Source organism: Micromesistius poutassou, assembly GCF_964030765.1.
Source record: "Micromesistius poutassou genome assembly, chromosome: 9".
Classification (NCBI taxonomy): domain Eukaryota; kingdom Metazoa; phylum Chordata; class Actinopteri; order Gadiformes; family Gadidae; genus Micromesistius; species Micromesistius poutassou.
This window is the reverse complement of record NC_140279.1, coordinates 16,708,129-16,729,510: the sequence shown is the minus strand read 5'-3', so window position 1 is coordinate 16,729,510 and position 21,382 is coordinate 16,708,129. Positions and strand designations below refer to the sequence as shown.

The window sequence follows — 21,382 nt, the reverse complement described above, 5'->3', positions numbered from 1 at the left end:
ACTAACACTCTTTCAAACAAGCTTGTCAAACTGTTCGAACCAAGACCATTGATACTTCAGTGTCAACAGACCACTGTGGATTTAGTTTACAATAACACCAGCATGTGTTTTGCAGAAATCCATTACTTCCCTTGAAGCATATATAGTTTATGTTCCATAGCTTGTGGTTGGACTAATCTGGACCATTTAAACAATAACTGTAGTCTTACTGCAACCATTTGCATAACTACATTATACTTAACAGGGTACCCCTTCTCTGTATACACATGAACATCTTATCCTTCTTTCTGGTGGTGACAAAAACTCACTGAAGGAATGCATTGAAAACCTCACACAATCAGAATGCGCACACCAGAAACTTCACATTCATGACACTCAACAATATCAAGAGTTTTTAGCTTTTTCTTTACCTTTCCCAGTTTAAAGAAGTAGGAAGGAAGTAGGCGTTTTCTGTATATGTCCTAAAGTGCGTGGACTGTGAGAGAGAGAGAGCAAGAGTGAGAGAGACAGAGAGAGAAAAGGGGAGAAAGAGCCGCACACTGAGCCGCCGTTAGGTTTCAGTTCTTCCTCTGGTGTGTGGTGGTGGCGATGCTGCCAGGAGGAACGTAGATGGAGGGAGTGAGAGAGTGAGACATGATGCATGCAGAGAGATGGCTTGGCTGAGTGGGAGGATTGCAAGGGGGTGGGGGCTAGGTAGGTGGGTGATGGGGGGGGGGACCAAAAATGAGAAATTAAGTAATTATATTAAAGGGACAGTGGGTTTGTGTATTATACCTGTTTATTATACCTTACCATCTGATTAACTATTGTTGGAAGCAGCAAATGACGTGGTTCAGTTGGGTTTAAAAAATCATTAAAGCAAGCAAGTTAACACAGTACTTGAAAATAATCTTTAATATCAATAAATATATTCAATCTATTTGGTGTGAATTGAATAGGCATGATGTGATCCAATTAATACAAACAATCACATAATGTCCTTTGGGGAAGAAACTCTAAGCTACATACATTCTGCCAGTGACCATGAGGTATAAGGGGCATCGTGTTATTTTATTGTAATGTTAATATAACAGCATGCCGGAGGTAGCGCCGGACTGAACAAGAAGCACTGATGATGAAACATGGCATGGACACGAACCGCCAACCACAAACCACCACGCTGTAGGAGGGCCCCAGGAGATCCTCAGCCCAGGGACTCCCAAGAACGTGCTGCCAGAACCAGGGCCAATATCCCACACACCACCTTTCAAACCTGCCGCACTTGCCGCTCCTCGTGGTTCCCTACACACTCCTACTCCCCTACACACTGCAAGCTGTCAATGATGGATGCCAAGGATCTTTCTCCTCCTCCTCTCCTTCTTTTTCTTCTTCTACTTTTTGTATGGGAATGGCAGAAGAGTGTGGCATGATGTGGTGGTGAAAACAACCCAAAAACAGCAACAGAGGGGGGGCCAGACATCAGACACCTCCTGGAAGGTGAAACAAGGACTAAAAGGGCAGCCAGACATTATACCCTTTGGTTAGCAACTAGGCAATAGTGTGACGTCCAGGCAGCTAGGAAAATGAGAAAAAGAGAGTGAGAAGTATAGATACAATGGAAGAGAATACCGCTATTGCCATGCAAGTTGAATCAGTCCAGATTAATCATGGCCTATTCAACTACTCAATCGAGGCAATCTTGATAAGGCTCCTTATTGTACATGTTTAAGCCTAATTTTTTCTGTTTCCTCATAGATTTCCAAGTGTCTACAGACACTTTTAGCCTTTCTCATTATCATATTATGTTATCTCATGAAAGTACATGCCATCAAGTGGTGTGCGTGTGGTAAAAGCCGTAGAGTCAAAGACCAATGCACATATTTGTGGGTTATAAACCTCTTGTGGTGCACAAGGCTAGAAGTTTTCCATTAGCAGGCTTTACTGTAGTCCTACTAAACTCATTTTCATTGTTGACTTATGCCTTTTATTATTTATTTACACTCTCAAAGCGGGCATGTACAGAGTTCAAAGTGAAAATCATAAGAGAAGAGCTGGTTGCTTCATCTGTGAACATTTACTGGCTAAATACTTTCTTAAACTAACCATGCCATATCTATACTCTTAACTGGTTCATATACCATTGTCTATTATTATTAATGTCAAGGGCAAAAATGCCTACCGAGCGGGAGATATGCAGTCCTCCTGCACGTTCTCTCTGCTGTTATTCTAAACGCTTGAGTTTACGTCATGAAAAAAACAGGACCGTAGTGATGCCGTCGACGTTCTGATTGGATAGCTGGCCTGACGCACTCTGCCGCCGGATAGGTTGATCCATGCTAATGTACCTTTTGTTGTGATTAACCGTTTAGCGGTTGTGATTCCACGTTATTATCAACCGAAGCCGTGTATCAATTTTATTGTAAAAAGATAAAAGGATGAGTGGCGGAGTGTATGGAGGCGGTGAGTGATTTCATCCCGATAAAACTAAAAGGAAACACGGAGCCACGTTGTTCCCTTCTGCAAGATGCTTGCTAGCATGCTATAGTTAGCTAGTAAAACTAGCCGTGATCACAGTCGAGGCAATGCAGTTTGATATATTTTCAAGTCATTTGATACATTCCAGACCATATCAAAGCAGTTGTGATTAATTGTAGCATTTTAGACCTGCACAATGTGGTGTAATTTTAGTTTAGATCACAATGCAGTCAGCTAACGTTAGCTGGCACCGCTAGCTAGCAAATGAATGAACGCTGGGGTGCAACAATGCCGTTGTTGCTAACGCGTAGCGTTATACAGAGAGCGTACGTGAGCGTATGACTATTCTGCACGTTTGAACGGCATTTATCAAGTTTGTGCATCGCTCTAAAACGTATATACACATCTCTTATACTTATTATATCCTGATTGTATTTTGGCCCCGGGCTTTTGGTTCTCAAAACAACCCATAATGTTTTGGTAGATCTCATACACAAAGGCAATCTTCTGTATGTCAAACCCATTTTAAACCAATGGGGACACTAATGGTTGCAACTCACGATACTATACCGTTAACTAAATAAACATTGGAGCAACAGGTTTTTTATCAACCAATACAACTTAGTAACCAATATTCTGATACTGCAAAGAGACTCAGGAACACTACAGTCACAAACCCTTGTTTCTCAGCACTGAGACTGACGTCTTCATGTAACCAGACTGAACTGCCATGCGTGTGTGTGTATACACTATCCAAGTTGAACGTTGATTGAATAGAGTGGTGGGTGACGATTGGTGTTGATTGTTTTCAATCTGAATCCTCGTATCATTATTCAGCTATTTAAAGTTTTGTGTTTTTAATAACAATAATAACTTATCCATTCGTTCGTCACACTAATCACACGACTACCTGCGTCATTTATTCTGCCTGCGTCATTTATTCTGCCGTATTGATGAGTAGAACTCACAATAATTGTGCCTGTGTCTGTCTGCAGATGAGGTGGGGGCGTTGGTGTTTGACATTGGCTCGTATTCGGTGAGAGCTGGCTATGCGGGAGAAGATTGTCCCAAGGTAAGTGGATCTGACCTGCTTTACTATGTATCTCCTCTTCCGCTGTGTATCGTTATTTTATTATCCTTTGGGATGGCCATTGGTGTCAAGAAATTAGGTCTATCACTCTAGAGATCATCCAGATAAATCAAGTTCTAATGAATTGAGTTGCATTTAATTTCTCTGTGCCTAAGAATTCGATTTTTAGGTCTTTACATAAACTTAAATAACATGCCTTCTTATACCCCCCCCCTATGTTATAGGGGGGGGGGGGTATGATGTTTGTGATGCACACCAGGTGACTTTTATGGAATGTTATCTGGAGCTTACTAGTTATATATGTGTTGGTGAAGTGTTAATTAAACCCTACTTAAAACGGTTCAGGCAGGTTTTGAGCCAATCCAACTGCATAACGATGGCGCATGTTTTACCCCAAAGTTGTTGACTGAGTGAGAGGTGTGGCTCACCAAAGGCACACTTTTATTTGTGGATCACAAGAGATGATAAGCAAAGTCAAAAAAGCTTAGTAAGCAGATAAAATACTACTGACATTTGAGAGTTGGCTGGAACAATTCAGTATTTGCAAGACTTCTCTTCAATTTCTTACTAATACAACACCAATGCCCAAACCACAGGGCCCCCAAGCTTATTTGTGATAATTTTTTGCTGTTAATATTTACCTCCTATGATCTATCATTATGAACCTGCTCGCGAAGCTGTTGTACTTGCACCATACATACACACATACATACATGCATACATACATACATGCATGCATGCATACATGCATGCATACATGCATGAATACATACATACATACATACATGTTATGTAGGCATGGGCCATGCTCACATGTTCCTCTCGCCTCCTGTCCGGTGCAGGCGGACTTCCCCACGGTGATCGGGGTGACTCTGGACCGGGAGGATGGCAGCACTCCCATGGAGACGGACGGGGAGAAGACCAAGCAGAGCGGCACCACCTACTTCATCGACACCAACCAGCTCCGGGTGCCCAGGGAAAACATGGAGGTCATGTCTCCTCTCAAGAACGGCATGAGTGAGTGTTCTCTTTTTCTTTTTCCTTTGGTTTTAAAAGCATGATTATTGTGAGCCTTTGAGGCACAGTGTCATTCATTGATTTAGACTTGTCGTCATGTAGGGCTGGGCGATATGGCTGAAAACTGTATCACGATGTAAGTGTTTCATATCGGTCGATATTGATAATTATTGATCATTTTTAATGATCAATAATAATAATTTAATAATAATAATAATAATAATTTAAAATAAGGACCAGGAGAAAAATGTCAACACAACCATGGAAAACTCAAATAAATATTAACATAAGTCTGAATGAAAATGAACATCACAATGAAAACTTAACAATCATCAATTATAAAGTGCTCACAAACATGTGCTACAAAAAAGTGTTCTAAAAACATTTGCAGTGTTAAATGTAAACATAGAGAAGCCTGAGATCTGAGAAGAACTATCTTCATATATATTATTTACAATTTCCTCGCTCATTGCGGTACTCATCTTTTGTTTCTCACATCGCGCTGTTTCTGTTATGAAACGCACACGAGACGAGATGGCGCAGCCAAACTTGATACTGTTACATGATTGGCCATTGGCTCCATACGTTGCTCTCCCCTCCACAGGTATCAGAGGACGTGTGCTTTGTTCATGCAACCAACCTTGCTTCGCAATCTCTGGTTCAAAGACTAGACTCTTTGCGCCGTTAACTTCCAACGAGGAAAAAAATTATCGAAACGTTCTATCAAACGCATTTTCTATTGATATTGATTACGTGTCTATCGCAATACATATCGTTATCGTTTTATCACCCAGCCCTACTGTCTTGTTTTTCCAGATGTTAAGTCATTTGTGGTGGCTATTAAATGATGCGCCTCAGTACCTGTGCATCTCAGGTCGTTCTGTGCAGTGTTTGATATCCAAAATATGTGCACGTACCTACCTCACTTTCATGCACACTTTGAACATTGCGCAATTACCATCCAACATTTAGTGTATGGATGTCATTTTATATTGACTTAACGGTAGATAGAGATAGTGTTAGAGAGATGGGTTTGTCAGTCATTCCTGATGGGAAATTGAGGTGTAACAGCAGCACCATACATCAGTAAACTACTACCCAACAAAAATAAATAAGGCAATTTAAGACGATAAAAAGTTCCATTTACAACTCAAAAGACAGCCGGACGGGCGCCGGCCACTGAGAAGAGATCAGTGGAAGTGGTGGCAATGAAGCGGGAACACTCTCCTCCATGCTGACCTAGCGGATGCTGCTAATCAGAAAGCGGTCCACAGGAGCCTGGCTGTGGGCTATTTAGAGACGAGTGTGACACCGATCTTAATTGCAATAGAACGCCACCATGGGACTCCAGGCACCCTTAGAGAACTGACCTGGAAACAGAAGCACCCGCGGCTGTCAAATTACTATCCCAAAAAAAGATCATCGCTGCTCTATTTCCCCCCACCCACACCATCTGACCCATGAAGTGTGATGGGAGACAGACGATGTTGTGTGATGTTACCTAAGCCCCTTCGCTAGGCCTGTAAGTGTGAGGTGAAGGAGGGGGGACTTGGTGTTGCTTGTGTGTGTGTGTGTAGTACTGGCATCAGTGTTCAATGAGAATAGGTCATGCATCGACTGGCATATCAGTGGCCTACTTCCCCATCCTAACCTCGCGAGTCGAGTGCACATCACGTTTTTTGCAATGAGAGCTTCAATCAAAACCCAGTTCCAGTTACTTCATCAATGGGGTAATATGGGAAAATAAAATATACAAGACCATCAAGGAACTCAGACTACTTGATGGGTTAAATCCTCACCCTCATCTGATAATAATTTATTAATCTTTCTTTTCCCTCTCTATAGTCGAGGACTGGGACAGCTTCCAGGCCATTCTAGATCACACCTACAAGATGCACTTCAAATCTGAGCCAAGCCTGCACCCGGTGCTCATGTCAGAAGCATCGGTGAGTCTGGATTTAGTACTCAGTCATAACGCTTAGTATTACTTTATTTGCATTATCCTGTAATGGTCACAAGCTAAACACGCTATATCGTAATGCAGGTACGTCTTTGTAATGTATAGCCAATATAGAAGACCCAATCAGATTGTATTTTGACACATATCTTCTGTCATATCTATCGTATATAATCAGTACCTTAACCTTTTGTCGTGTCACAATACACTGTGTTGTGCATGTAGTACCTGTTGCAAGGGGACTTATGTGCTGTTTTGTTTGTGTGTGCAGTGGAACACGCGAGCGAAGCGGGAGAAGCTGACAGAGCTGATGTTTGAGCATTACAACATTCCGGCCTTCTTTCTCTGCAAAACAGCAGTGCTGTCATCGTATCCGTCACAACCTAACCACTGTGCTTTCACAATAACATGACCATCATGGCACGCAAGTACCGTGCGAGCTTGGTTAACCTACTTTCACCACCATTCCACCAAGCTACTGCATTTACCAATGAGTATTGTTTACTTGGTTGACTTTTTGACATTAGTACTTTTGGATATGCTTTTCTTTCATTGAATGAACCTCGTTTTGATTAACGTGTGCGTATACACATGTCTCTACTATGAGATATGGCCTTAACTCCGGTGGCTCAGCTTTGCCAACGGGCGATCGACAGGTTTAGTCCTGGACAGTGGAGCCACACACACCACAGCAATTCCAGTGCATGATGGTTATGTCCTTCAGCAAGGTGAGCAAGACCCATCTCTTTATAATATATTATTGGAGATGAGCTGAATCAACCAGTATTGTTGGGTGCTGCTGATTATTCAACTCATTCCTCAGCAGTTTCTTTGACTGCAAAACGAGCTTTAAAAGGCTACTGAAGATATAATCATACCATTTAAATTTGTACACCAGACAATCTTTTATTCTTTTACTTTGTCAAAGGCTCTATGTATGTATATATTATTTTTTTTTTAAACATGGTCTGATCAATACATTGCTATTAAATGACGATTAAATTACCTCAGTGTTTAAATATAATGCATTAGTTATGGAGCGCACCACTCAGTGCCTCCTCAGTTAGTTACATCTCCTCATTCAACTGCGGCACAGGAAGAGGTAATGAGAAACCTTGCATACTTAATTCCCCCTTCCTCAACACTGAAATCCTCATCCCCCTACACTGGGCAGAGGACTGAAGGGAGCCGTTTCAGTGAGTCACAGCATTAGGGGCCTGACCTCAGGAGCTAGGCTTTCTGCGAAATCACCATATGAGTCGGCACTACGGCGAAACACAAGATGGGAGCGGAGGAAAGCAGCGATCCCATTAAAGGATCATGATATGATATGGGGAGAGGTGGGGTTATTTGTGACAGCAAAGTCAAAAAGATGTAAGGAGTGAAGTGCACACTGAAGAAAGTTCCTTTTGCTCTGCTTAAATCGTGACAAATCAAGTCTTTTATATAGGTATAAACATTGTTTTGTGATTGTGTTCTGAAAAGAATAACAATCAATTCTTCTTTTTTTCTCTTCTATTTCAGGCATCGTCAAGTCTCCCCTGGCGGGGGACTTTATGAGCATGCAATGTAGAGAGCTATTTCAGGAGTTAAATGTTGAAATAGTCCCTCCTTACATGATTGCCTCAAAGGTGAGACCTGCTAAAGTAAGTCAAAACCCACTCATTTCATACATTTCTTTTCCTTCTTGGAGTCTTTCAACACTCGGTGGTGGGGGTGGTCTGTAAGTACGCCATTTTGATAGTTATTGTGGCCCTTGTGTTATTTAAGTGTCCATAGACCTACACAGTGGTGATCGTGTTTTGGTGCCATTTTTTTGTACCATGTTTATTTGTTTTGTGTATAATTTCAGTCATGATATATCATGGTGTATATATTCATTCATACTTTGATCTGTGTTGTGTATCTGCCATTGCATCGTCAATATAAATAGGAACATTGTTGATGATCCAAAAAGTACATTCTGTGATTGAATACTTACGCTGCTGCCTGTGGTGACAAACACCATTTGGATATTTAAGTTGAACCTTAAATGTTTTCTTAATCATAGGATTATTTTTGACAGGGATGCATATTTCTTGCTTCCCTAAATGCACCATATGTTTAACTGATAGTTTGCATGCATACAAATGTATTTAAACGGTAAACCTAAGCTTTAGTAACTATTAAAATATTTTCATAACGTATCCCATTATTATTAGTTATTACTCATTTATTATTGTGTCCTGTACCGAGTACAGGACACAATAATGTGGGACGGTGAGTACTGTGCCACCGGCCCACAATTCTTGACATGTCGACGGTTAAGAAAACAAGCTGATCTTGGCACGAAGCGTCTATTGTAAACATCAACAGCCGTCTGCCAACCCTGCTGTTTGTCCTCACAGGACGCAGTGCGTGAGGGATCCCCCGCCAGCTGGAAGAAGAAGGAGAAGCTACCTCAAGTCACACGCTCCTGGCACAACTACATGTGTAATGTAAGCAGCAGCATTGGAAGCAGCGTTCTCCAGCGTCGCCTGGGCCTGTTGTTCCTTGTGTGTTCTCTCCTTGGAGCACACGCTTGATTCATTGGGGAGAGCAAAGACCAACTGGATAGGAGGGTTTCAGAACCTAAATACTGTGTTTTAGTGTATATGTAAGAAAACAAGTACAGTGAATAATTACTGCATTTCATATTGGGTCATGTATATTGGTATGATTACGCTAGGAATGAGTAGAGAAAAATTGGAATTAAATCATCAGTGCATTTCATACCAGATCATTTGTACAGCTATCTTAGGAGTGACTAGAACTACACAGATCGAGTGCACGATGTGACGCGTGTCTGTCTTCTGGCCCGCAGACTGTGATCCAGGACTACCAGGCCGCTGTGCTCCAGGTGTCGGACTCGCCATACGATGAACAGTTAAGAGAACCTGCTTCTTCTCGTTGTCATACCCACTTTTTGCTAGTCTAAACTAAAGTCTCAACTTGTGGTTCTGTATTGTTTTCCCAGGGTCGCAGCCCAGATGCCCACAGTACACTATGAGCTGCCCAACGGGTACAACTGTGACTTTGGGGCGGAGAGGCTAAAGATCCCAGAGGGACTGTTTGACCCCTCAAATGCAAAGGTGTGTGTGTGTAGGTGTGTGTGTGTCATTTATGGAGGCAAGCTATGGTCAAGTACTCAACACACTTTAATGTGTGCATATCAAATAGTGAGGTGTATGATTTCCACTTTAAATCACTGAAATTGTCTGGTGCGATTCTGGTCATTTGCACGTCGCCCTGGACCTCTGAAGACGTACAGACCTGTTGACTACAAAGAAACCAAGACACTTTTTCCATATTCATATTCAAGTGACCTGTGACCTCATCAAAAGACATGCAGTCATCGCTTATAAATGTTTGCTGTGTGTGTATTCCCCAGGGTCTCTCTGGGAACACCATGTTGGGTGTGGGTCACGTGGTGACCACCAGCGTGGGCATGTGTGACATAGACATTCGACCGGTAAGCACCAATCTAATGTCAGAATAATCATGGGTTTCCTTGTAACTAAGAATACGTCAATGTATTGACTTGTCTAGCCCTTATTGGCTTATAACTTGATTGAATTTGTGTGCGTCAGGGTCTCTACGGCAGTGTGGTGGTGACGGGGGGAAACACACTCATCCAGGGTTTCACAGACCGACTCAACAGGGAACTCTCCCAGAAGACTCCTCCTGTAAGTTGCACAAGCCAGGAGATGGCATCTTTCCTCCTCATCATAAAGAGCCACCTCACTGTTATAGATGTATTGCACATGTCCTTTTCTTGGGAATATTCGTGCTCTCTAAACATATGATTTTGTATTTACTCACCATTCTTGGTTATGTTTACATTTCTGAGGCTATTTTGCGCCTTCTGAATGAAAACAAGTGGACAGAAGGCCACTCTTCTTCACTCTCTGCCAATGTGTCTTATTCTATGCTAACATGTTATGTGTTCTGTCTGCAGAGCATGAGGCTGAAGCTCATAGCCAACAACACAACGGTGGAGCGTCGCTTCAGTGCCTGGATAGGAGGCTCCATCCTGGCATCACTAGTAAGTTGGATGTTTACTAGCATATTGGTTTTGTGGTCATTCTGGGGGCAGATGGCACAGAGCCTATGGTGGAGTTATGCCCATTTTCCTGTTTAGTTAGATATTTTGCATCAAAGAGAAACGCTTTTGAGAAGGTAAATAAATGTTTCATCAAGTGATTTTAGTAAGTGTATTTCTCTATTGGCCAGTCCAAATGGGGTGGATTTCAAAAGTTTAGACTTTTTTTTCCTGTTAAGCCTGTGTAGTCTTCAAGGACAGCAATTGTGATAAAGAACAGATAATAATAAAATATAATACCTAATTGAATTACGCTCACATCTCTGATCTGTTCTTCCAGGGAACCTTCCAGCAGATGTGGATCTCTAAACAGGAGTACGAGGAAGGAGGAAAACAGTGTGTGGACAGGAAGTGCCCTTGATTTAATAACCACCCTACTTCCCCCACCACATCATGTATGGATGCCATCATAGCAAAAACCACACGTTTAATTCACGTCTTTACCCGGGCCCTGGGTCATCAGCCGATGTTTTGTTGAATTGTTTTTTTGTAACTATCGTTTGTATGTCCTTGGTTTTATATAGCAAACATCTACTTGTCGGTGATAACTTAAGATGTGTTACAATGCAGACATTTAGTTGGTGTATTTGTGAGGGGTCAATCAAGCAGCCTTATGGCCTTGTTAATATTACGTCATTGATCTCAAGAAAACATGTTTGTTGAAGTGGGTTTCCAATTGCCATAGGTCGATATTGAAGATAAGACGTGCAAGGTTTCTGCAGGACATGAATACTATAAACGGTCAAGCGGTGACATGAACATACAGTTTAGGTTTGTTTTGTATAAAAGCGATTCCTCAAGTAATAAGCCTTTCATAGCCAGGATGCAGTCCTCTCCTTTTGCGGTGAGATTGACTTCAAATACAATCTGTATTTAATTTTTTAACTCATTTGCAACGTTGTGTCTTTTGAAATTAAAGTCTTTTGTTATGAGGTTTTTCCATTTCTCAAGTTTTTCAACAAAGAAACATTGTCATTTTATTTTAAGCAACGAGTTAATCCTTATCAAAGATCAGATATTTTAATGTGAGGTCTGAAGTCTATCATTAACGTTACAACCCAAGCAATTACTCTGATAATTTTTAATGATTTAATACAAAGACCTTAAATGATTCAACAAATTTTCAAAGATGACAAGCAACCTATGACGTATTTCACGTAATTGGATTTACACAGCAGAGTAGGGTGAATGGAGTGCATTCCAAGCACGCTATAGATAAAAATACATTAATTATGACGAGGCTTTCATTTGAGGAAACTTCTCCTTGAGTTTGGCCAGCTGCTTCTTCTCCAAGTCTGCCTGCCTAGCTCGTGTCCGGAGGTTCTTCTCCATACGCAGCCTGGGAGACAGGAAATTACATGATTATGAGGACACCATGCCCACAGACCCGGCTGTTGCATAGGTTATTCATATATTGATATGCATTTCTCTTTGGTGCAGGTAGTAGATTAGGCATCTTGCACATCCATGCCTACATGTAGACTTGACCATTGGTGGCCAATACACTCCCCCGCCCCCTGGTGGTTGGGACGAGATGCAACAACATGTGTTGCATATGACTTAACCTTCCCATGACGAGGGAAAATAATGGGATTCTGCATGTTTACCTTATATGTGGCTTCACAAATGATGGTGTGTAGAATCTTCTTCGCTTGTATGTTGCGTTCATATACCATGGAATGGCATACTCTCTGAAGCGGTGCCTGGGGAGTCAAACATTCACAGACGTAATTTAGGGCACTTGAATTTTCCATGTTCTCTTCCATTCTGTTACTTGCTCAAGGGTGGGAAACTTGAGTATTATGATGCCCATCTATTTTGGTCCTCTTCCCCATGACATTTAAATATTTTCACAATAATACCCTTGTTATTTTTAAACCAGTGGTCACTGTCCGAATTATAACTTTTAGGTCCACATGAGATAGTTTTATAGCAATAAAACGTACATTTGAAATAAACTATCTAAATTTCTCTTTACGGCTATCTGTATACGTTATTACTTTATAATCATACAAAAAAATGAGAGCCCAACCAATACAGGATTTGAGGGGCTGATATTATGGAGTAAAAATATGACGATATTGCTATATCTGCCGATATTCAAAATATAGATATATGGTCTGTTATTCAATATCCTGGGGGTGGAGCAGCTCCTTGGGATTGCTAAATACCCTCCAGCAATGCTTCGGGCCACAGAAACATGGCATTAAAATAATGAGCTAAAGGAACCAATTGACTGTATGGGGAGGAGCAACCAACCTTCACACAGAAAATGATGTGAAACTGTCTGTGTTCGGAGTGTTTATGTGGATGTGCTCAGTTAAAGCATTTACAGGTTCAACCACCAACGTAAAAGGATTTATCAAGAGGTAATAACATTTATAAATCACCATTTCTAAAGTTTTCATATCGTAACATACCCAGATACAGATATATTTGTGATGGGCCAATATCGGTGGTGCTCTAAAAAATGAATAAAAAGTTACCTGGCATTAATTCATCAAGCCAATTAAAGTGTTCTTTATCCTCTCCCTTACCAAACTACTTTTCCAAACAGATTCCTCCTCCAGTCTGCAGGTCTGGCATACTCCTGGCCGGTCTGGAGCAGCCTCAGCGCCGTCTCCCTCTCATCCACCACCTTGTCCAGCCTCTCCATGGACCGCTCAATCTACCAGGAGGACAAATCAGAATGGATCAGTGTCTGATAAAGTTTCCTTGATGGTGAATTGTATTGTCAGCTTAGGGCACCAACAAAGTGGCAGATATAAATGATATTTAGGGTTGACCAACAACACAGTCGCACTGCATTAATAAAACCTATTCATAAACTGGTACTGTTATCATTATAAATATTCTGCAGGGCAGTGTACACACACACAATTAATTTTACCTTTTTTAATCTCTCTGGACTCGGCATCTGAACCCTTTGACGTTTCGCCTCCTGCTCAATAGTAAGCAGCATGTTCTTCTCTTTCAGAAGCAAGTACCTGGATTGAAGAGAAGAGAACTATTAAACGTGTCTGACTAAACCGTATCATATATTTTTGAATAAGTAATTAAAATACAATACAACGCCAACCATAGTTTGTGTAGTTCTTCGTTGCTCTTGGATCTCAGAAGTGTTACAGTCCACGGTGCACCTTAAACCAAAAGTATAGCAAATATAGATTGAAAAGGGAGCTTCATTTACTCACACCGTTAGATATCTGGCACGCAATATAATCTCTACCTGACTTCACTGTGCCTTCTCCCCAGTTCTCAGGAAGGTCGAAGAATTCGTCCAGCCCCATTCTGCTGATGGTTGTGTGCAGAGGACGACATTGGACAACGGGGCCAATGGGACAAGCAGCAGCAGCTAGTAAATTCTGCCTGCGGGCGAGATCAAACCAAAGAAAAATAAAGAAAAATAATAGTAAACAAGCAACATATATCCATATAGACATAGAACAATTGTATTAACCCGGTTACTGAGGAGGATCACAATGAACTACACATTCCCATCTTCATTCAACAGAGATTAGACGTATAGCTGTCCAAGACCTCCCCAGAATGTATTGGCAATTGATAGGGTGTTCACTATATAAGGCAATAAAACAATTAATTACCTGGCAAGTGAAGACTTTGTTAAACAAATGCCTGTGTGTTGAGAAGGTATGGCTGAAGATAACCTAACAACATTATGAAATTGTTTGCAAAGTGCCAGAACGCGTCCTGCTGAGGTCGCCGCCATGTTTCCAATTACACGGTCACGGATTTCCCAGCATGCAATTCTAAATAAAACCGATGTAACAAAGTCTCCTTTCTAACACAGTGGCTGGCTCATTTATTTATTTTTTATAATATTTCGTAATATTTTACATAAAAATTATGACCAAAAATTATGAAAATAGATTCAAGCATAGCCTCAATTTGTAATGGTTATCTAGCGTTGCCACTTCTCAGCCAATAGGAAAGCTTGTTGTTAGACGGTGTCACGCAGCAGTGATGGTGGGGATGAGCGTTCTCCGGTCTGCTGCTGCCTTTGCAGCCAGACTAAGTCCTCTAAAATCTGGAAATAAGGTGGCAAATTTGCTGACAAGAACGATTCCTAAAACGGAACAAGGTAACCGACTATGTGAATCGTTTAATTTGTAAATAGTTGACCTAAATAGTGGTTGTTTGTTGTTGTGACCTTGTGCTTCACTCATTAGCTCCCTGCTAGCCAGTGGCTTTCAGTCGTTGCAGTCACCTATACAGTTGTTGTCAGCTTTCCTTCTCGGGTCATCTTTAAGCATGTCTTCTTTAAGCATGTTAATAATAATAACGTTCAATATCTTTCTTTCGTTACAATGAGACACTTTGCTACTTGAACAGATTTAAAAAAACACATTTCATTTAGGTCTTCCCACAGTGGTAGTGATTTGCTCCAGGTTAAGACTAAAGCACAGGTCGATATATAATAACATTATAACAGCTTAATATTTCTTAAATCAAGCACCATCAGAGTGATCTTCTCTGTTATTGAACTTTACATTGGCAATAGAAATGCAAAAACTACTGACACGTAAACTGTAACCCTTGTCTTGCAGTGGCAGTACGCTGGGGCCATGGCAAGCAGCTGTTTGTGATCAAACCCAGCGGCTACTATGACACCAGATTTCTACGCTTGTTGGTGAGTAGTGCATCTTTTCATGTATTATAAAGTACCACATAAACTGATTTGCTTGGTCAAGTAAAGACATGTTGAGGTCAAGGAGCTGCGGCTGGAGCTCGGTAGGTAGAGCGGGTTGACTGGTTACCGAAAGGTTGCTAGGTCGATCCCCGGCTCCTGAGCAAGACGCGAGGTGTCCATGAGCAAGACGCCTATTTCTAACTGCACCTTGCATGGTAGACACCGCCGTCGGTGTGTGATTGTGTGCATTGTGTCTATGAGTAAGTTGCTTTGGACAAAAGTGTCTGCTAAATGCCCTAGAATCTGATAGATAGATAGATAGATAGGTCCAAGGCATCAAGTTCATCTCGCTCAATACTACTACACATCTGAAATATGCTCAAATCTATTTTCAGAGATATTATATTCTCCTGACTGGAATTCCAGTGGCTGCCGGTATTACATTTATAAATGTGTTCATTGGTAAGTAAGACTTTTGTTATTCAAGCAATATGAATTAAAATGTCAACAAATACCAGTAGCAAAATAAGGCATTGTTGTCAGAGAATATATATATATATATATATATTCTTTCCTTTTTATATTGGACAACCTTGTTTTTGTTTCTAATGTTCTCCGATTGTATTGGATCACTTTTAGTTTCAAAGTCATCCATTTGGTCAATAATTAATTAATAATAAGGAGTTTACAAAACCTGTGTTTGTTTTTTTCCAGGTGAGGCAGAGCTGGCTGAAATCCCAGAGGGCTATGAACCAGAGTACTGGGAGTACTACAGGGTATGTCGCTCCTCCAGTCTATTTAAATATTCTAACTCCCAGAAAAAGGATTCAGAAAGTTGATCACTCAATGAGAATTCATATTAATACAAGCTTTTACAACATTCACAGCTGCATTTTATTAATAATTAGCAAATTAATACAGGTAATGGGCAGAATGGTGCTTTTTTTTGGCCTAACTCGTATTACAACATGCACATAAAACTGATGATGATGTGTAGGTTGAGTGGGATTTAAGTATTGTGAGTAATAGTAGCATATGGAAATCATATAATTATCATATTGATTGATTTAATGATAACATTAACATGTTGACTGTGTGCTTGCAGCATCCCATCACCCGATTTATTTCCCGTAACATCTACGACTCCCCAGTGAAGGACTATGAAAAGATGATGGCTGCTATTCGGATTGAGCAGGAGAAGGGAGAGCATAGGTGAGTGTGTCTCTCGGAGTCTGCGGTCGCATCAACCTAGATTGTTAATTTACATGTATATGCCTTTTTTTATCTTCACTTAATGTTATTGGTATTTGATTTTTGCCCTGTGATCAAAATGTAACAAATGTGTAACCTACCACATTTCAAGTCCCAAGTGCACGCATGTGTAATATTGAGTCGGGTTTCTATGACAGCACAGCCATGAGATTTACCACAATCATATTAATTTGCCACTCACAATCGACTCTCATCCATTTTATAGTTTAATACATCAACATGCCTCAACTGAATCAACTGAATCAACTGAATCGTTTTGGATTGCGTCCATTGTGATTGTAGGCAGTACAGAATCAAAATGGTTTATGGAACAGGTTTGTTACCTGACACTTTGGGCTTTTATATTGTAATATAGAAAGGATTGCCTCAATTGACTTAGTCTGACACCGAAGCAGTGACAGTAACTATGACAACCTGAGATGCTTAGCATCATCATCTCTGTAGAGTTAATACCTCCCTACCAGCTGTCAGTAGGTTAAGTTTGTAAATGGATAGTTTCCTCAAATCCTGGATGGTGGCAAAGTTGGAGCGTTCAAATCCAAACTTGTTCACTGAGATCCAGCCATGACCTCTCAGAGGTAGGATTGCTTGTTATCATGTAGGCTTGACTTCAATATTGTTGGGGGTTTCCTTTCATCACAGACTGGCCCATTTGGAGGTGCGTCGCCAGATGAGACAGAGGGGAGATGGCCCCTGGTTCCAGAAGGAGACCGTGGACAAGGGCCTCATCGACCACAGCCCCAAGTCAACACCTGACACTTAAACACCACACTCAAATGTAAATCCTTGTGGTGGTGAAACTCACTGTTTGTACATTTTTTCTCCTCTGCTTAAATAAAGTATATATGATGTACTTTGATTCTGCACAAGTACCTGGTTTCTCATTATTGAATTCTCCGAAAACCATCAGCTGTTGTCTGACTACGATTTATCTCTGGGGCCAAAGGGCAGTATGTCTGGGGTTCCAGAGTAGCTGGATAACTGAAGGACTAACGGATATCTTCTATGCACTGTTCATCGGATGTCAATCAGATTGGTAGATACTACTTGGACTACAAACCGAAACTAGAGCACTTCTGATTATTAAATCGTGTCCAGTTGCCTAAATATTCTGCATTCATATGTAGATATCTCTAAAGAGATATTAGTCAATGTTGAACTAGTTTTATATGTACGCTACTTGGCCACACGATGGCAGCATCGAGTATAACTAATGGACAAAATACAGGTATATTTTGAGGTTATAATTGTAGTTATATACCCATTGACTAATACAAATTTCGATTGAAGATTGGAAAGAAAATTAGAACGTCAGGGACAACACAGTAAGCTTACTTTTATGTTCTGTTTTTATTTTCCTACAATACCTGACCAATACATTTTAGAATTGTACTCACTGACAAATAGTCCACTCATAATATGGATTTAGGTTTGAGCTTACCAAATTGCAGAAAACCATCTTATAACGGAATTATTGGTAAAAAACAACAACAAACATGGCCAATTGACTTGGAATCGCCCACGGAAGAGGGCGGGTCCGCGGACCATGTTTTGAGCGCATCGTGATACAGTGGGCGATGAGATCCATGCGCAGGTAAAAAAAAAGATAGAAAACAAGCACATTTTCCCTACGAATTTTTCCTTTTTGTAATTTTTTAATTATGAGTTCAACGCAATGCAATCGCTTTTTTTTGTCAGCTTGACATCCCCCCTGCAACTGGAGGAATGTGGACACCGAGCGCTTTAAAAATAGCATCCTTGCCTCTGACAGCCCTGCTCTGGTGAGTCTCGTTGCATTGTGCCGCGAGGAGCAGGAATGCGAAGATGGCTGCAGATCTCGGAGAGCTGCTGGTCCCGTTCATGCCCACCATCAGAGTCCCCAAAACAGGAGACAGGGTTTTCAAGAGCGAATGTGCCTTTTCCTACGATTCTCCAGTAAGTGTCTGTCTGCCCTGAATTAATTAGGATCTTGTGCCTACTCATACCGGTGTGCTTGTTTGCCCTAACACGGGGATCGCTACGTGGTTCTGTGTGGCTGTGCTTGACGGGCGCCTCCATGGCCGACGTTCCCCTGAACTTGTGTGAGATAAATAAATAATGAAACATTGTTTACATCACAAGATGCGCGCGTTTCCCTCTGGAACTGCACCCGTCCCATTGAATTGACACATTAACCCACCTGCCTGCACTCTGTCATTGACCGTATTGATGCCGATTGGGCAATATATAGCTTTTATGAAGGGATAAGGATGATGAAAATGTAAACGGAGATGGAGAAATCCAATACTTACTCATCCATTTACAGTAGGGAGTCACCGATGCTCAATGACAATTCCGAGCCTACATCTGCCTATAATGTATATGCCTTATCTATTTGAACCCCACACATGACTGGGAAGTAGATCATTGGATTATTATAGGATACACCCTACGACACTAGAAACGTTATGAGTTAGGCCTACAATTCACCACACATTTAAACCCAAGTGTACAAAAAGGAATCGACTTACTTAATAATATAGGCCAAAAATATTAAGATATTGGTGCGTATTGTTTATATAAATTACACTTGCTGATTAGGCCTGATATCTATTCAGCTAATATAACATTTTCTCATCCACATATTACAGTAAATGATCATAATCTCAATATCTAAATGGTGAGTTCCTCATGTGTCAACAACTCTTTGCTCACCAGAACCTTATCGTTTGGCCTGATGTATGAATACAGCCCAGAATTCATGACTAGACCTGCATTTTAGCCCTAATTATAATAATAATAATAATAACAACATGGATGTAGGCTTACAAACGAAATAGATTTGAAAGGTGACTCAGCTGTCTGGACTTTAGCATGTTGCACTGAGGAATGGTTTATTTTTACCCCACTCTGTTGAGGCTCATGTGTCACTTCGAGACACTTGAAGGGGTTGACACACAGTTTTATTAGGCTTACCCCAGATGCGGACGTAAGATCAAAAGCTTCTTCTTCAAAAGATCTTGTCGCATTCTCCACCTTTTAAAACAATATTGGAAAAATGCGGAAGTCTTGGAATGATGATGAAGTTATCCCATTGGTTGAGCCCAGGAAGTCTAGTTGTCACTCAGTGACCCCAGATGGCTCCTGACTGCACTGTCTTGTTAAAGAATGGACAACCGAGATGTGTGGCCAGCCTTTCTAAGCTGTTTCCCCTTGTTGACCCAAAGGGTTAAAGTTTTAGTCATGGATTAGGCATTAGTTGTATGCTTATCTAATACAAATGTGCTTGATGATGATGAATGATGGTACGTTGGATGACAAATCAGCAAGCACTAACTCCCAGCTTGACTAGTTTTCTGTACTGTATGTAAGCAGGGAAGGTTGAATTTCTGTATGTTCGTGTCTTCGTGTTCTATCGTGACATTTTATTTTAGTTCAAACTTGAGGAACCCCAACCCAATTATTTTGCTTTTTTTTTTTTTTGTTTATTCCACCCAAATCAGTAAAAACCAACCACCCAAAACCTTTTTTAAGTACGCTCTGATGCAGTTCTTTGAACCACTTTAACACCTATTAGCATAGTGCCATGGCTGGGATGTTTAATGGTACTTGGTTCAATCCCCAAAGTCTTGGGTCTTCCTGTAGCATTTCTGGAGCAAGATGCCGAACCCTTAAGTGCTCCAAAGAAATCCCAAATATGTGAATCCACTGTAAGTCACTTTGGGGAAAAGCAACTCCTAAATTACTAAATTATTTTCCTAAGGGACTTAGGTGTGTGTGTGTGTTTGTGTTAGGCCTGGGCAATAAAACAATAAGTTATCGTATTGTGATAGACTTTTGATCAATATCAATATAAAACACGTTCAATATATATCGATAAGAGACTGGACCACCAAATCTAGCAGCTGGGTTTGTTACACAAACACGGTTCCATACTTCTTTACAATATTTGAGTGTTTTTCATTGTTGTATTGACATTGGATTATTTATCGATGAAGAACAGTGGAAGGTCATATTAAGTGTTAAACAGAAGTGTTTAAATCATGCATGGCAATGCATGACTCGTCTTTTTAGGTCAATAAAATTATCAATAGTTATCGATATCGGTCAATATGATCCAGTTATATCGTGATATGTCTTACAGCCATATCGCCCAGGCCTAGTTTGTGTGTGTGTCTGTTGTCTGTATGTTGTCTGTTGGTCTTGTGTTTGGTCTCATCTTGGTGCTCTTCCTCTTGCAGGAGTCCGAGGGGGGCCTCTATGTGTGCATGAACACGTTCCTTGGTTTTGGAAGAGAACATGTGGAAAGACATTACCGCAAAACGGGACAGAGCGTTTACATGCACCTTAAAAGACACGTGAAAGAGGTAAGGATTTGATGTGATTTAATTATACATTTTTTGGTTCCTTGTTTTGATTTTGAATTCAACTGTATGCTGTTTAATTATATGATAAACCTTCTTATTTATGTTTATCAAGATAATTAAAAGCTCAATCAAACCCTGTTTACGAATGACAGACTTGGATTAAAAAGGGGAAGCATAACTTTCTGTTCTGTATAGAGCAACATGCATCTCATTGTGCTTAACAATCAAAAGTCGGCTGTTGTTTTGTAGTTTAAGCTTCTCAGACAGGTAGAATGAACCCTTTGGGTCTGGAGCCACATGTTATAAAGCAAGCAGCTTGTAAAACACGTGTTAATGAAGGATTTTGGAATGTGTTAAAAGCAACATGGCCTAGCCCTCCGGCTATGAGATGTAACTTCCTGTGCTTAATTAAAAGTTTTAAGCCGGTGCTCTGTCAGCAGAACTCACTGTTGGGCACCGAGAGTCTTCACATATT

The 21,382-nt window shown here is 40.8% G+C and overlaps 4 protein-coding genes across 8 annotated transcripts in view; 3 read left to right on the top strand and 1 right to left on the bottom strand.

Moving 5' to 3' along the window:
* The first annotated feature begins 2,277 nt into the window (after positions 1-2,277).
* On the top strand, positions 2,278-11,549 carry actl6a (actin-like 6A). Of its 2 annotated transcripts, none has more exons than XM_084473218.1 (14): positions 2,278-2,439; positions 3,450-3,526; positions 4,387-4,561; positions 6,407-6,507; positions 6,790-6,887; positions 7,152-7,246; positions 8,043-8,149; positions 8,906-8,995; positions 9,361-9,422; positions 9,514-9,628; positions 9,928-10,008; positions 10,127-10,222; positions 10,495-10,581; positions 10,919-11,549. In XM_084473218.1, exons 1-14 carry the CDS (start codon positions 2,415-2,417, stop codon positions 10,997-10,999), a joined length of 1,290 nt encoding a protein of 429 aa, XP_084329344.1. In that variant the 5' UTR covers positions 2,278-2,414; the 3' UTR covers positions 11,000-11,549. The 2 variants fall into 2 exon arrangements, with proteins under 2 accessions (XP_084329344.1, XP_084329343.1); XM_084473217.1 differs by having other exon boundaries at positions 2,279-2,439; positions 8,043-8,164.
* A 179-nt stretch (positions 11,550-11,728) lies between these two features.
* mrpl47 (mitochondrial ribosomal protein L47) lies at positions 11,729-14,368 on the bottom strand (the record flags this gene model as incomplete). The annotated part of the gene is made up of 7 exons (XM_084473221.1): positions 11,729-11,977; positions 12,246-12,341; positions 13,176-13,306; positions 13,529-13,625; positions 13,718-13,778; positions 13,868-14,007; positions 14,244-14,368. 7 exons carry the CDS (start codon positions 14,366-14,368, stop codon positions 11,869-11,871), a joined length of 759 nt encoding a protein of 252 aa, XP_084329347.1. The 3' UTR covers positions 11,729-11,868.
* Positions 14,369-14,610: 242 nt separating this feature from the next.
* On the top strand, positions 14,611-17,420 carry ndufb5 (NADH:ubiquinone oxidoreductase subunit B5). The gene is made up of 6 exons (XM_084473222.1): positions 14,611-14,740; positions 15,207-15,289; positions 15,685-15,751; positions 16,004-16,065; positions 16,395-16,501; positions 17,204-17,420. Exons 1-6 carry the CDS (start codon positions 14,623-14,625, stop codon positions 17,322-17,324), a joined length of 558 nt encoding a protein of 185 aa, XP_084329348.1. The 5' UTR covers positions 14,611-14,622; the 3' UTR covers positions 17,325-17,420.
* A 929-nt stretch (positions 17,421-18,349) lies between these two features.
* Positions 18,350-21,382, top strand: part of usp13 (ubiquitin specific peptidase 13) — a 30,116-nt gene continuing 27,083 nt past the window's right edge. For all 4 annotated transcript variants that reach the window (XM_084473206.1, XM_084473208.1, XM_084473207.1 and 1 more), the window contains exons 1-2: positions 18,350-18,496; positions 20,782-20,907. In XM_084473206.1, the coding sequence (XP_084329332.1) occupies positions 18,386-18,496; positions 20,782-20,907 (237 nt within the window). In that variant the 5' untranslated portion in view covers positions 18,350-18,385. The remainder of the gene's footprint in view (positions 18,497-20,781; positions 20,908-21,382) is intronic.